A 13583-nucleotide genomic window follows, 5' to 3' on the forward strand; every position below is an offset into this window, starting at 1 on the left:
CTGACTCCTACATATGTTTCTGATTGTAAAATACATACAAGAAAACAAAGTAAGAATTGCTGGAGCACAGCGTGGATGTGGAGCCTATAAAGGGTCTTGCTGTGGTGACAGCGGCAGCTCGGGGCCCTGGGCTCCTGCCGGAAGAGAGCCAGCCCACAAGGCTGCCAGGTGGGGGCTGCCCAGAAGTGCCGGTGGTGCCAGGGAATGCCCAGGGACCCACACCACCCTCCCATGGCTCCTCTCCAGCCGACCCTGCGACTATGTTGGAGACACCAAAGAAGGGGCGTATCCCTTTCTTTCTACCCGCAGCTCCCTTTCACCCTTCCTTCCTTTGGGAGAAAAAGACTTTTCCCCAGACTTCCCGAAGCCTTACTTGATACTGCTGTGGAGGGGCTGCTGGGCTCCCCGTAGCCTGCCTCATTTACAGCCACCACGCGGAACTCGTAAGTCACGCCTTGCCGGAGCTTGTCCAGGCTGAGGGTGTAGGAGGTGGCGCTCCGTGGGATGTCCTTCACAAACATGTCCCACAGGCCTTCATCTGCAAGAGGGACAGAGACGACAGAGCAGAGGTATGAGGGGTTTTTCTCCCAGATGCCAGCTCCATATACACGCCAGCGAGCTCACTTGCGGCTGCCTGGACACGGCATCAGGGCATCAGTGTCAGAGGCTGGAGTGGGTGACATGGGGAGCAGGAGGGGGACAAGGCATCTTCCTCACCGACAGACCCCTGAAGTTGCATGCTGGGCAGTGGCATTTCTGGAACATTCTCCTCAACCCTATAGCAACCCCATTGGCTTCCTGGCCCTTCCCCCTGGCTTCTGACTTGCTCTGGTCTTTGGGGCTCCTGACACACCCGTCACTAGCTCTTGTGATCCCACTTCCCTGGCCAGTGACAGCTCCTGCCCAGTCACCCTACTAGTCCGCGGCTGATCCTTGTGCATACCACAGGGTCCTGAGGTCTTTGGAGAGCCCGGTGGGCTCATCTAATCAGATAGGACAATTCAGCCGGTGGGTCGAAGTGAAAACCTCAAACTGCAGCATGTTTGATCAGGGGCAGCCAGCTAGGTGGGGCCGCCGATACCCTCCCCACACCGCTGGGAAGTGACTGCATGCTCAGAGCTGCGCTTCAGGTCATCTGCAGGTGTCGAGCTCTCCTTCCCAGGGATGTGCTGGGATCGTGGGATCCGCACACACTCCATGGCAACCCTTGCCCGGCCCTCTCCTCTCGCCCCGGGGATCCAACACCTGGCTTCTGACCGAATGCCCACCCCCAGCACCATACAAAGTGCTGCCCCTGAGTTCGGGCTTCCTCTGGAGTGGCTTCAGCATCAAACCTGCCCTTGAGATCAGTTTATTTTTTAAACATTTATGCTCAAGTATTACCAAAAACAAGTATAATTTTTAAAGTATACTGAATTTCTAACAGATACCTGCATACCCATGATTATAGCAGCATTACTCGCAATAGCCAAAAGGTAGAAACAACCCAGTTGTCTGTGGACGGATGAACTGATCAACAAAAGGTGCCATATCCACACAAGGGAGTACTGTTACTCAGCCTTAAGAAGGAAGGAAATTCTGACACCTACACACGGGTGGACCTTGACATCATGCTCAGTGAGACAGCCAGTCTTGGAAGGACAGGTCCTGTATGAACAGACTTACACGAGCAACCTAGATCGTGAAATTCACAGAGACAAAAAGTAGGACGGTGGTTGTCAGGGGCTGGAGGAGGAGATGGGAGCACGTGTTTGACGGGGACAGAGTTTCGGCTTTGGAGGTCGAAGGTGTCCGGAGGTGGATGGTGACAGTGGCACGGCAGTGTGAACGCGCTCAGTGCTACTGAATCACACATTCAAAATGGCAAGTTTTAGGTTATGCATATTTGGCCACAGTAAAATATATTTAAAATTTTTTTGATGCCTGACATATAGGAAAACATGGATGAAATCGGAATTAAAGCCAGAAAATCTTACGCAGAGATGAAAGAAGAAACAAATGCGTTTGGTTCTGAGGAATCTGCCCACAGACATGGAGAAATGTGGTCAGTGAAATGTCATTAAAAATCATCAACCACAACATCATGGTTAAAAGGACAGAGTCTGGAGCTAGACAGCCTCACTGTAAAGTCTGGTCCCACCAATAAGCTGTGTGACCTTAGGCAGAGTACCCAACTTCTCTGTGCACCCGTAGAGAATGGTGATAACAAAGGCATCTTCATCAAAGGCTTGTTTCAAGGATGAAATAAGCTAATACCTATAAAGTGCCTAGAAAAGCGCCTCACAGAGAGTAAGCACTGCATGTATGTCTGTAAAATAAAATGTAAACTCAATTCTAAGGAGGTTGTTCTTTTGAAGTAGCAATCCCACATGAATTATATTTTTTTTTACAGGCACAGGTGTGTGATCTGTTAAAAAGCAGGCGCTCTGGTAAGGATTCTTTGAATATGCACATACACAAACATATGAGGCACCGAGGGTGATCTGAAAAGCAACCTTATCACACACCTAGAAACACCAGGTGTGTGCAGACGGATTAGCCCAACGGTAAACAGGAAGAAAATTGCTATTGTATCAGTCTATATTTGCAGAGGATTTAGAGTGTGCACTGACTAAGTCCTTACAGTCACAGGTTAATGAGGAATAGGAGTGAATGAGATTTTAAAGGTACAAATCTCTGTACAGGCAAAAAGGTAGTGCAATGATTATTATTTCTAAATATTCACATTAATACTCATGTCTCACCAAGATTCTCATCACAGCTAATAATGTCAAAATGGCAAATCATTGCCTAGGCCTATAATTTTCCTCCTATGATACTCAGGTTTACACATGGAAAGACTTTGGTATGTGATTTATATTGTTGTAGGTGAGTTTTGCATAAGAACGGTCAGACAGGGCTACACAGCATTTATTCTGCACAGGCTGCTTCCTTGGCCTGGAGAACCCTGACACGCTCTCTGCCCCTCCTCCATTCTTGCCCTCTCTCATTCATTCACAAATACTACCCGCTCTTTGGTCAGGCCCGGATCCATCCATCAGGGAATCAGATGAGATTCCTGTTCTCAATGAGCTAGTTATGAGTCTGAAGTCAAGAGTTCAATAAATATCTGTTGGCTTCATCCATCCATCCATCCATCCATCCATCCATCCATCCATCCATCCATCCATCCATCCATCCACTCGCCCACACACCTACACACCCATCCACGTAACCACCCATCCATCTATCCGTCCATCCATTCATCCCTCTTTGTGTTCCATGGCTTTTCTCAAGGCCTAGTACAAAAAGACTTTCAGAAAATAACCACCATTTTATTTAAGGCTTACTCTGAGCAAACCACTGTTTTAATGGCTTTAAATGTTGAAGGAATTGTGTTTTCCTCTAAAAAGATAGGTCGTTTGTGCTGTAAAAGACACTAAAGACAAAAATACAGACTTTATAAACTGGGTATTGCTGAAAACCATCCAAATTAAGGGACTAAGAATATGAAGGATTTTTCAGACTGTTCTGAGAAGGTCTGAACACCTCTGGAGTGGGTTCTTTGAATGCCTTTTGCATTAATGTTTCTATAATGTTTTCCTGTTACTGATGAAAAAAATGATTTCCCTTTCCTCTACCCTCACCTAAAGGCCACATTTTATTTTAAGCGCTCTGTCATAGCTCCAGGAATTGTGTGCATTTTTCATAATAACATTTTAAAATATTGATACAGAATCTCAACACAGAACAATTTATTTAGCAATCCATTTACACTAAAAAATGTGTGTGTGGGGTGTCATACCAAGAGAATTTTCTTCTGAATTAACAGAAGAAAATGCTCTCATTTTTATTCTGCTTAATTTTGCCTTTCCCAATTAGCATATTTTATACTCATTATAATTCACTAGGCTACTTATCCATACTAATATTTACCCCATAATCATGAGTGGGTGAGAAAAAATTGGGCAGCTGTTAAGGCGTCCACTCTGTTTCTCAACTGTGGACTGTTTTTCTCATTTGTATTATGCTGTTAAATATCTCAATAAATCAATGATGGAGAAAAGTATCTCCACAAATCAGGGGGGAAAATAACATTACAGAACTATTAGCAATAATGAGATTTGTGCAACTGACTTTCCATGTACCAGGACAATCCTCCGTGCCTGGATTTCCATCTCAATCAACACTTGAAGGGCCAGCAAGCCTTGTACTCTTAAAGACAATTCTAGATACACAGTTCGGCCAGTTCCTAATCACCCAGGTGAGTCTCACTCCCTGGAACGCTCAGAAGATGCTACCCTGGCTTCTCTTCCCCACTGAGCATACTATGTCACTATCATGGGAAATCCAGTAATGGCTAGAAGAAGGCAGTTTTCACCTTTCCAAAGCCACATCCTTGAATGACTGATCCCCAGATAATCCATTTCCCAGATGATTGACCCCCCAGATGATTGATCCCTTAGATGACTGATCTCCCAGATGGTTAATACCCAGATGACCAATCCTCAGATAATCGATCCCCAGATAATCGATGCTCAGATGACTTATCCCCAGATGAACAATCCCTAGATGACTGATCCCCAGATAATCGACTCCCCAAAGAATTGGTTCCCCAGATGATTGAATCTCTAGACGACTGATTCCTCAAATGACTGATCCCCTAGATGATCAATCCCCAAATGATCGGTCCCCAGAGGCGATCTCCAGAAGGGACACCAAGCCTCCTTGCTGGGGCCAGGGATTTGAACTTCCTGAGAGTAAGGACTACCTCCTGGCTGGACCCACCCACCTCCTGACCTCTGGGGAAGTGGGAGGGGCCCATGCCACAGAGTGAGCTCAAGTCACACCTGCCTGCTGGGCCCGCCCTTCCCTTCCTGGACCCCAAAAGAACACCTTCCTGGACTCTTGTTACTGAAACATTATTGGAAAAAATACCACTAAGAAAGCAGGAAAACCCCTGAGAAAGAAACTTTGAAAGACATTCCTAAGTGAGCCACACTGTCAACATAAACCTAAAATCCTGTCAACCCCAGAAGGAAAGATGAGGGAGAATCCCCACGTCCAGTTCAGCTCTCTGTCAGGAAAATAAACTCTTTGTCTTTGCTTTCTTTAGTGAATTATTTGTCTGCTTAAACAAGGAAAGTGGCTAACACTGAAGATCCCTGAGAAAAGAAACCTTTTCCAATACAAGTTTTCTGTTCCAGCCCATCCTCATGTCTAGCAGACAGAATGAGTCAGCTGTTACCCTTCAGTGCCGGTGTCTCCCCCGCCCAAACTGTAGGAAGCACATCTGTTCCCAGACAATGTCCTAATAAACTCGGAAACAGGAGCACCTCTTTTCTGAATCGAGATGGAGCCCATGGCAGCACGTCTGAGGGTCGGGGCTCAATTTATCCCTCCAACGCCCAGAACAGAGCTGTGTGCTGCAGGTATGAGGCCCACGTCATGCCAAGACAAAAGTTTGATTTCATGGACAATTAAACATGGTCGCCATGCTGAATGAAACTGTCACTCACTGCCTGAGATTTCTCCCTGAGACTTCTCTGCCTCACATAACCAGCCACTGGACTGTCAGCCTGCAGCTGGGGCAAACGGATGCCTGTCAGTCGTTTATTTTTTAAATACTGCCATTTCTGTTTGTACAAATGGCTGATCTAGGTTAGAAATCTCACTGAAGCAGGTGGGGCTTACACATGAGGCTAAGAACATCTGATTTAAAAAGTTATCTTTGATCTGATCCTCACTCGAGGAAGGAGACAAACTGTGACGCATGTTCAAATGAGAGGGACGGCCGGTGATGGGGCCTAACTCCGGGAAGAAATGGGATGCGAGGCTAACAAGCTGTCAAGACTTGTGGTTATGAGAAAGACAAGAAGCGAATGATGGGCTGGCGGGACCATCAGTGCTGCGGCGGCAGCCCTCTTGCCAAATCTGCTGACTTGGGAACTTCTGAGATGTCAAGCCTTTGGAAAAATACTGATTTTCTTCTTTGTTCTATTGAAAACTCCCATTGCCAAGGATTGAAAGTGACCGACAGGAATGGGAAAGGAGCAGGGGAGATCCCAGTAGGCTTCAAAGTGGACAGCAGCCCAGACCTGCCTCTGGTTGGGAAGTGTCCCCATCAGGGACAGGGGTTGAATCTCCAGCTCCCATCTTTGGGCTAATACATTTTCTGAGAAAAAAGCAACACAATGTCTGCCTGCATTGGGTACATTCTAAATATGTATTTCATGGCTGCTTTGGAGAGGAAAATATATTTATAGTTCCTTTAGTGCCATTCCAGTCTATTGTATAAATATGTAAATTAGGCTTCATGAGCTACACAGTAAAATGCCTCAGAATAATTTGTGTAAATAAATCATCTGCATATGCCCACTGCATAGTTTCCGCTGCCTTCCAGGGAGCTTTGCAACAATGATTCGGAGGAAACTTATGCACGACTAGTGAAATGACTGGGGTGGCAGGCCGTACTGGCAGAAGCTGACGGCAATGTCCTTGGGCCAACAATCGCAGACCACCCTCTCCAGGAATAGGAGGATATCTGTGCCCTAGCTGGGTGCTAACTTCATTAGCTGTCATTTAGTTCTGCATCTCCACGTTATGGCAGCAACAGGCACTGTTCAGCAGAATTTGCAGGAGCTAAAGTGAAGATATACTCAGGAGGACTGGAGGCTCCATTGCCATCTGCCCTGGACCCCCAGGCCCACCGGCCACCCTCCACATGGCAGCACTAAACTGGTGAGTGTCTTGTCTCCCAGGGACAAGGCAGCAATGTAGCTGGATAAAGAGACCTCAGGCTGAGTTGACTCCTGGGTCAAAGGGGCTGCCCGGCAAAAAGTGCCCATATCCCCAGTGCCCAGTGGGGAGGACCTCTTCATGACCGACCCCTCCTGACACAAAACAGGGCCCGTGACACCTTCAGCACGCTGCTCCCCACCTGGAGAATGTCTTGCTAAGGAGCTTTGGTGGGGAAAATGAGATGATACAGCATTTAATGTTTTGTGTAATGAGGCCTGTAATAGATGACAGCTGAGATCCAAAGCCCTCAGGTGCCGCAAGGTGTTTAAATATTGACAATCCGTAAAGTGTTGCATCTGACTCTAAGTTGCTGCTGGCCTTCGTCACAGAAGGGAGGGGCATCTTTTTCAACTCTCGATGAAAGGGATGGGTGAAGGGGGTGGGAGGTGGGCGCTGCTCTGGTGCAGTTAATGATCCAAAAGGGGAAATCGTTGGTGACCTGCTTCCAATGTCAAGTAGCAAAGCGGAAGGGAAGCAAAATCTCATTAGAAAAGCCGGCGTCCTTGTGTTCAGTTTCTTGTCATGTGTTGGCTCCCCGTGAGTCAGTTTCCACATTCTGGGCCATCCCTGCTGAGTTCAGACCTCCAGCTGACTTGGACAGCATCTCCATGTTTGGGCAAGCCCCTCTGAGGCATGGGGCTCAGTGTGAAGCTCCAGCCTACATGCCAATTTGTTATTCTCACCGCCTGCTGGACTCCCCGAAGCTGCACGTCTAACCCACAGGCGTCCTATTCCCTTCATTACGGCAGACGGATGAGCACAGGATAACCCGAGGAGAAAGTAAACGGCTCCCCAGGCAAGCCTGAGAACCGGCACCTTATCACTGCTTGGAACATGCCAGGGTGCAATCATAGAGTCAAGATGCTAGGCCTGGGAGCCTGTGTCTGGCCGATGCTGTTACATCCCCACCGGCGGGGCTCCGACAAAGACACATGGGTACACTTGACCCAACAGGCTGAGGAGGTCATTCATGGCTTTTTAAGTTGTTATTTTAAACTGAAGTGATCATTCTGAGATACTTGTAGAGTCCTAAGCTGCTGTAAGAGGCAATACAGAGAGAGTCCATGTACCTTGACCCAGTTTCCCCCAATGGTGACACCTTGCAAAGCTGCACTCCAATTCTACAACCAGGATGTAGCAGGGACACAGTCGAGATGCATAGCATTTCCTGTCAGAGCCACACAAGTCCACTGGCATCCTCAGTCTGTGATCAGAGAGACAGGCACTAAGGTGGAAGGAGACTGCTGAGCAAGACTCTTCTGTAGCTTTCTAAGGCAGGCTTCTTAATCCGCTCTTGGTGCTATGGGCCCCTTGGGCAATCTGTTAGCTCTCAAAGATACCTTCGCAGAATGGTTTTAGATGCACAAAGTAAAATGAAAAGGAAATCAGTGCTATTAGTTAGGCTTGCAATCATTTGGAGGCACCTGGCCGTTCCTGGTAACCTTGGTCGTCTCCTGGTAACTCTAAGTGTGGATTATGGTCGGTTTCCTCTGCACTGCTGAGCTAGCTACATGGTTCTTTGGAAAATACGTGGAGAGTGGAGTTTAGCTGACCTGTGACCACTGTTATCCCAAGGCAACTCAGCAGTCTACACTTCATGGACTCATTAGACAACAAGGTCTAGCAGAGACGCTAGAAATGACTATAATCTCAAAGTCATGACAAGTCTAAACAATATCATAAAATAACTGCAGTGGCTGGGAAGTCATCTCAAAGTACTCATGATTTCTATTGCTGAGTCACAGGTCCTACAATTACGGAGTCAGTAGGTCTGGGATAGAGCTGGAGAATTTGCAATTTTTTTTGAGTTGGAGTCTCACTCTGTCACCCAGACTGGAGTGCAGTGGCCGCTCCTGGCCACCGCAGCCTCGACCTGCTGGGCTCCGGCGATCCTTCTGCCTCAGCCTTCCAAGTAGCTGGAACTACAGGCATGCACTACCACGTCCAGTTCATTTTTTGATTTATTGTAGAGATGAGGTCTCGCCTGCCCAGGCGGGTCTCGAACACGCAGGCTCAGGCAATCCACTCACCTCAGCCTCCCAAGGCGTGGGATTACAGGCTGAGCCACCGAGCCCGGCTCCTGCAATTACTTATGTGGTTTCTCATCTACTGTGATGGGTTACATTTCGTCCCTGCCCCCCTGCTGCAAATTCATAAGTTAGAGTTCTAACTCCCAAGTCCCCAGAATAACCTTATTTGAAAACAGGGTTACTGCAGATATAATTAGTTAGGATGAGGTCATGCTGGAGTAGGTAGGCCCTAATCCAATATGAATGGAGTCCTTACAAAAAGGGGAAATTTGGACACCAGAGACATATACACACGGGAGATCACCAGGTGAAGATGAAGCCAAACATCTACCTACCAAGGAACCCCAAGGATTGCCAGTAACCTCCAGAAGCTGAGAGAGGGGCACGAAGCAAATTCTCCCTCACAAGCCTCAGAAGGAACCAACATTGTTGGCCTCTTGACCTTGGACTTCTGGCCTCCAGAACCGTTAGGCAATAAACTTCTGTTGTTTAAGTCGCCCAGTACATGGTACTGTGCTATGGCAGCTCTTGCAAACTAATACACCGACATTCTTAGTGAAAGGAAATGCTAAATTTCAGCAAGAGGTTGGTGAAAAGAATACGCATCTTTTTCCCATCCAAGTTCAATCTCCTAAACTCTATCTATGAACCCCTTGGGGGGCTGAAAGAGTTAACTATGCCATCTAAATTTGACAGAAAAATGTTTGAATGGTTCCCTTAAACAAGGGCAGCTCCCAGCCACTGGCCTGCCTCTCTTGGCCTCCGCAACCCCTCAATTTGGGCCCAGAGCCCACTAGGACCTTTTATTCACAGCTCTTATTGACTTTCAGTGCTCTTGAACCAGATGTCCTCAAGAAAGAGCTGGTTGGCTGTCCTAGGGGCCACCTGCCACCTGCGTTCAGAGGAATGGGCAGGGCAGTGACCACAGAAGGCCCCTGCCAAGCTTCCATCCTCCACCTGTGGGACTGTCCATTCCCAGAAGAGGACAAATGCTTTGTCAACAGAGATCATCAGGATCCCCTAGGCCGGCAAGCCTGAAATTTTGAGTTCTTGAGCCAAAGAAAATTTCAGGTTGCCTTGAAGTAGAAATTCTTAGATCTTATGAACTAGGGCTCTCCTTAGAAGTTTCTAGAAGGCACTTCTAACTAGTAATCTTTCAGAAGCAATTTGGTGGGGAAGGAGGGAATGGACGTCGTTGACACGGTGATGGATATAGCTTTTGGGATCTTTCTTCTTGTCTAATAGCCTCCTTAAATATTAGACTAAAGCAATTCCTAGCACAGCAGTCCATCTGGTGGGAGCGGGGGTGACAGTCTGCTTCCTGAACGCATCCCTGGCACATCACATATTTTCATGCTCAGATGTTCATGATTAACTGTGCAACCATCTGAAGGTCAGAAAGAAGCTGCTCCATGTTCTCTATGTGTGGTGATACCCTCTAGCTCCAAGCAGTAATATCCGATGCAGCCCATCAGAAATTCACTTTCCAATAATGTCCATCCTTAGTTATTAAAGTTGAGTGGAAGGAAGGAAGGGTGAAAAAAAGTTCTTTAGGTGAATAGGGCTGGAAATGGTTCTTAGACCTCATTTTCAGAAGCATAAAAAATGAAGCAAATGATGTGTCGGTTTTGCTCTTAATAAGAATATTCATATTATCAGGAATAAGCATGACTCTTTCCCTCTCAGTTGCAAACGTTTAGGACCCTGAGATGAGTCCCTGAAAACACTCCTGGATCTCACTGATGAGTTGGAAATGTCTTTCGGCGTCCCTAAGTTCTCATCCACCTATTTCTAAGAATGACAATTATTGTCCTCCTAAGTAAGCGCCACGTGCCTAAAACATATTGAGTCGAATGCCCTTAAAGTTAATAGCACAGTTGTGACTATGAAAACTGAAAGGAGGAGAGAAATGAGCCTCTTCTTTCAACAGAACTGCCCTCCTTACCTCAGCTTTGTGGGGGAAAGGCTGAAAGAGAACATGGCCAGAGGCTCTGAAACTGAGACTTTGAGGAATGTCACCATTTCTTTCACTGCCCCTACCTGAGGGCCGGGCCTCTATGACATAGCCTGTGGTAGGTGTGTTGCCAGCGTGCCCCTCGGTCCACTGCAGGGTCAGTTCGGAGACAGACTTGGTGACCAGAACGTCTCTAGGGGATCCTGGGGACCCTGTGAGAGAAAGGAGAAAAGAGAGGGTTGGCCTTGGCATTCGGGGGCCTGTCATCCCACAGGGTGAGATGTCATGGTGTGGGGTCAGATCCATCAGGGCTGCTGTGTCTCCGGGCAGGTTCTTTAACCCCACCCAGCCACGATTTTTCACCTTAAAAACAGGGAGGCTCTCAGAGGCCTGGAAGAGACAAAGCATGCAGGGCACCCAGCACCATGCCCAGGACTCAGCAGTGCTCCCCACACATTGTTCTGCTCCCATACCCGTGTGTGTTTACACAAAGGCCAAGAGACTAGTCTACGTGGGAAGTTACATGATCCCTCTCCACGACAGGGGAAAGCTTAAAAATGTTCTTGTTAGTTTTATTTCAAATAGCAAATTCACTCCTTTTCCTCTTACGCTTTTGCAGAAACCAAAACTTTACGTGCTTAGCACCTGAGAATTTTATCATCTACGTGTAACGAGGCCACCTGCAGAAGTTCACATGAACACGTGCTTTTGAAGACTTCCGTGTGGCCCTGACATCCCCGAGTTGATGCCAGCAGAGGTGCCAATACTGCTTTGCTGAGAGTGTCGACAGACCCCACAGATACTAATAATAATACCAATGTTTATACTAATACTAATACTTGAGTTACATCTGATGCCCAGCCATCTGCCCCTGTAGTTCCACTTACCTTCGGCTGGCCCGGCCGTGACATTGGCCTGGAGCTCGGGTCCATAGGTGATGGTCCGCGCTTGCACACGAAAAAAATAGGTAACTCCCTTGGTGAGGTCCCGCACCTTCAGCCAGCGCTGCCAGTTCCCTCTCACTTCCACGGTCACCACCTTGCTCACCCCTGGAGCCACCGGAAGCAAAGGAAAGAAAGGGGCTCAGCTTAGAGAAGCTATTGAGTGCTGTCTGCTCTGTTGCGATAACAAGGGACACGGTCCCCACAGTTTGCTAAGGAAGTATTTCTTACAATTAGGAGGAGTGTGTGTGGTGATAATGGCCAATTTTCAGCACAGATAAGTGTAATTAGAGCTTAAGCTTGATAAGTGGGTGCTGACAAAGAACGAAAGCTTACAACACAAAGCGGGGGCAGCTCACTAATGACACCAAGAAGGAGAGGGAGCACTTGCCAGTGGGCACAGAGGGGAGAGGGTCAGGTTCCCTAGAGGCTCCTCTGGGAGGGGCCCTTTCCCAGGGCTTTGAGATGTCCAAAGTCCTGTGTCACTCGTATGGTGACTGTGAGCTCTCTGACACAAGGGAGAGGAGTCACAAGGGAGAGGAGAGCATGAAAGAGACGCAGGAAGACACTCAAGTTAGGTAGACCCCATGGCTTTCTGCAGTCTGACTGGCTTGGCCAACCTGTGGCCTACGGGCCTCAACTGACTCCTCAGAATGTCGCCTGTGAACCTTGGAGAAAGAATGAGGAAACATTTATTTGTCATCACAAATGTTAATGCCTCAATTCAGAGAATGATGACAACAGAGAGACAAAAGTTCTCATACTGATATATGCAAATGAGTGAATAATGCAAAAGTCTTGCTGGATGTATCAAGCAAATATAGAAAACTGAGATTTAACGTTTTGGGAGGAGGACAAATATTGAAATTACACAAATGTAGCAATTTCCAGGAGGAAAAATGAGGTTCTTTGATTAAATACATTTGAAAATGATGCATTCAAAAAAAAAAGTTAAATTCTCTACTTCAGGACTTCTCAGAACTTTCAATAGACCAACATTTCTCAGGCATCTCTGGAAGAAGAATATAAGACGGGGCATTTCTAAGACTTATTGGTCATCAGAACTTGCTCTCCTCAGAGCCCTGTTGAGAAGCGCTGAACTGGGCAGGCGGTGGACCTGTTCTGGGTCCAGCTGCCTGGCCCTTCCCTCCGACACTCCAGCACACAGGCCTCCCACACAGCTCCCGCAGGAGGGGCCGTACTCAGTGGGGGAGAGTGGGGTGGGGGCGTCAGCACCAGTAACACCACGGAGGCTTGACCAGAACAGAGTGACTTTTTACTACAAAATGGATCCATCTTTCAAAGTCATCAAAGCAAGCTTCTCTAATCCTAAAGGTCTCCAAAATTCCTTCTAGATGGTTCACTATTTTCAATTATGCCTTTTATACAATATTTATTCAGCTAAATTATTTTCTTCCAAATTGTTTCAGAGGACTTTTCACTACTTATGAGTAGCCCTCCAAACTTCCGTTTTTCTGCAGAGAAATGAGGCATTTCTGCCCAGAGAGTCTGACCTGACCTTCCATTGCTCAAGGATGAGGTGACAAGGGGGACAATTCATCTACACAGTGACTGCCATCAGCAAACATACTGAGTCCTGTCCAGTGTAAAGTTATTCTAGATAGCAGTTCTTTTGCTGTTGTTGTTGTTGTTAAAAATGCCTTCGTTCTCCCTGGAGCAAAAACAAACCCGTGTACGAACTTTACAGATTCTATCCCACCAGGAGGCAGAGCCAGCTGGCCTTGTCCCTATCCCAAGTGTCTCAGAATTTTATTTATTTAATCAGTGTTTAATTCATGCCCTGTACTACAAAGCCTCAGGGTGCAAACCCATAAAATACCACCATTTAAAACATTTTTAAAAACGTAAAAATAGCTC

The 13583-nt window shown here is 47.1% G+C and overlaps 1 protein-coding gene across 1 annotated transcript in view; it reads right to left on the reverse strand.

Annotated features, from left to right (window-relative positions):
- Positions 1-13583, reverse strand: part of SDK1 (sidekick cell adhesion molecule 1) — a 619404-nt gene that overhangs the window by 11729 nt on the left and 594092 nt on the right. The window contains exons 38-40 of the mRNA XM_008068469.1: positions 11652-11813; positions 10851-10976; positions 374-538 (exon numbers count right to left, since the gene is read on the reverse strand). Of these exons, the coding sequence (XP_008066660.1) occupies positions 374-538; positions 10851-10976; positions 11652-11813 (453 nt within the window). The remainder of the gene's footprint in view (positions 1-373; positions 539-10850; positions 10977-11651; positions 11814-13583) is intronic.

Source organism: Carlito syrichta, unplaced genomic scaffold (assembly GCF_000164805.1).
Source record: "Carlito syrichta isolate Samal-C Ts95f unplaced genomic scaffold, Tarsius_syrichta-2.0.1 Scaffold311002, whole genome shotgun sequence".
NCBI classification, from domain to species: Eukaryota; Metazoa; Chordata; class Mammalia; order Primates; family Tarsiidae; genus Carlito; species Carlito syrichta.